The 2,284-nt window shown below is 45.5% G+C and overlaps 1 protein-coding gene across 1 annotated transcript in view; it reads right to left on the bottom strand.

Moving 5' to 3' along the window:
- The window catches only part of LOC107088012 (E3 SUMO-protein ligase PIAS2-like), a 30,292-nt gene that overhangs the window by 8,907 nt on the left and 19,101 nt on the right, over positions 1-2,284 (bottom strand). Inside the window, exons 9-10 of the mRNA XM_015379907.1 lie at positions 464-526; positions 74-322 (exon numbers count right to left, since the gene is read on the bottom strand). Of these exons, the coding sequence (XP_015235393.1) occupies positions 74-322; positions 464-526 (312 nt within the window). The remainder of the gene's footprint in view (positions 1-73; positions 323-463; positions 527-2,284) is intronic.

The raw sequence follows: 2,284 nt of genomic DNA, 5'->3' as shown, positions 1-2,284 counted from the left end.
CATTTGTTTTAAAGTATCTGATAAAAAAAAATGTAAGGATTGAGGAGTAAAAATCTAGCAAACAGCAGCTCACCCCTTTGCATGCATATCCTCCGTCTTGGAGATGTAGACGCACTGTTTCTTAGGCGGGGGGGTCGTGCTCACATCATCATCATCAGACGAGCTTTCTAGCGTCAGATCAATCACATCGGTTTTCTTGGAGAGGCTGGGCTCCACAGAAGGGACCACCACCAAGGACTGGGGTAGAGGAGCTGTGGCTGAAAGAGGAAACAGAAATAGAAATGATTTATTCTGGATCAACATGCCTCTAATCTTCACCTCCCTGCATCATAACAGCAGCCAAATAAGTTAAACTGGAGTCATAACTTTAACCGTTATATTACTACAGCAGACCGTGATGTCAGAGAGGAAACAACAGGAAGTCAGAGCAACCATCTGTAGACCTCAGAGAAAATAAGCAGACGATCCAAAACTGTTCAGCTTCTGACCCTCAAATTGTACCAGAGTCGACTCAGGACCAAAGATACTGAAAACATAAACAAGCTTTTCAACACTATCAATTATCATACTGCTTTGGTTGTTGAGGCGTATTGTAATATTTTACAATGTTCTATATTTTTGTAATCACTTCAACATTTATGTTTATTGTTTAACTTCTGTAGTGGATCCCAAGAGCCCATACTGGCTGATCAAAGACTCCAAAGTGGGGTCATGACCCCAACTTTGTGAATTGTAGTGGTCTATAGAAACCAAGCTGGGGGGGAAGGATCCAGAAACTTCTGATGCTCTGAAGGTCCCAGTGAGTCCATTGGCCTTCGCTATTGGTAGATGAAGGAAGTCTGGAACCAGCAGGACTCAATCAGATGGCAGAGGCCTGCTCCCTACTGGGAGGCCCTGGATAGCTTTACAGACCGTTTCATGGACCACATAACATAACAAGTCCTGGATCAACCCTGAGAAAAGGTTCTCCTCAAGGAGAAGAGAGCTGTTAGAAGCAACAGAATAGAGTTGGAACTGCAGCAGCAGTCGGAATGGTGTGGAAATGTAATTGTAGAAGTAATTCCATTTATTTATTTTTTGTTTTTTTATTTTCAGCTAAATGAACTCTCTGCATTTAACCCATCCCCTTGGGGAGCAGTGGGCTGCCATTGTGCAGTGCCCGGGGAGCAGTTTCCGGGTTAAGGATCTTGCTCAGAGACCCAGAGTGGCAGTCCCTGGGAGTGGGGCTGCAACTACTATTCCTATGGAACTCAGAACCTCAGGATTCCAAGCTCTATGCCCAAACCACTAGGCCGCCACTCCCCAAAGCAGACTTATGCCCCATTTACACTACCCTTGAAAAACTGTGCCGAGACCAGTCCGAGCTCAGTAACTGAGATAACTTTCGGTTTTTTCCTGGATCGGTTCTCTGATAACAAGAGCGCATGAGCAGAACGCATCATCTCCGTCTGGCTGCGCATCCCGATTCACACTCCATTCCAGTAGTTGGCGGTAATGCCCCTCCGGAAGTTGATTGCCAACCAACACAAAACAGAAGAAGAACAGCTATAAACAACAATCGAAATCTTCTCCACGCAACATTTTAAATATTTTGCCGTTTTCGCCTGACCCTCCGCAAACACCGAAGTACAGCAATAATAATCAAGCATAACTTTCTGAATGTGACGGGCGCCGCCATTTTGATTTGCTTGATTCCCTCCTTCTTCTTGTGTTTTATGGCGGTTGGCAAACAGCTTTTGGTGCATTACTGCCACCAACTGCTTGATTTCCTGCTTAAATACTGACAGTAATACCGCGGATCGTCACGAGGAACCGAGATAGCGTGATGTGTAAACGGTCGTCAGAACCGAACTCGGCCTGGTCTCGGCATTGGATCAGTTTTTCAAGGGTAGTGTAAATTGGGGTAGTAAGGACCCACACTAGCAGCTGGGATACGAACCCAGGCTTTCTGTTTGAAGGACTGGTGACTTACCAATTGAGCTAACCAGCCGCTAATCTTAGATCACAAACCAAAGTACCAGGATGGAGCTGATGTAGACTAGACGTGAGAAACGTGAAACATGCTTCCGTGGTGGACCCATGTATAGTGACCTTATTTCAGCCGCATGTCTCTTTCCCTCGTACCCCCTTCCCCATCAGCCTACTGTACAAAAAACAGGCCACGTAAAAATCTTAAAAAAAAAAAAAAAAAACAAGCCTGCCCCTAAAGACCGTCCAGACGGTAACAGCTCCAAGTGTTAGAAACAGGGCAATGTCATCCAGCAAACTGTCCTCCCAGCAGAGA

Source organism: Cyprinodon variegatus, unplaced genomic scaffold (genome assembly GCF_000732505.1).
Source record: "Cyprinodon variegatus isolate N-32 unplaced genomic scaffold, C_variegatus-1.0 Scaffold203, whole genome shotgun sequence".
Classification (NCBI taxonomy): Eukaryota; Metazoa; Chordata; class Actinopteri; order Cyprinodontiformes; family Cyprinodontidae; genus Cyprinodon; species Cyprinodon variegatus.
The sequence above is the reverse complement of the archived record's forward strand: the minus strand, read 5'-3'. Positions and strand labels throughout refer to the sequence as shown.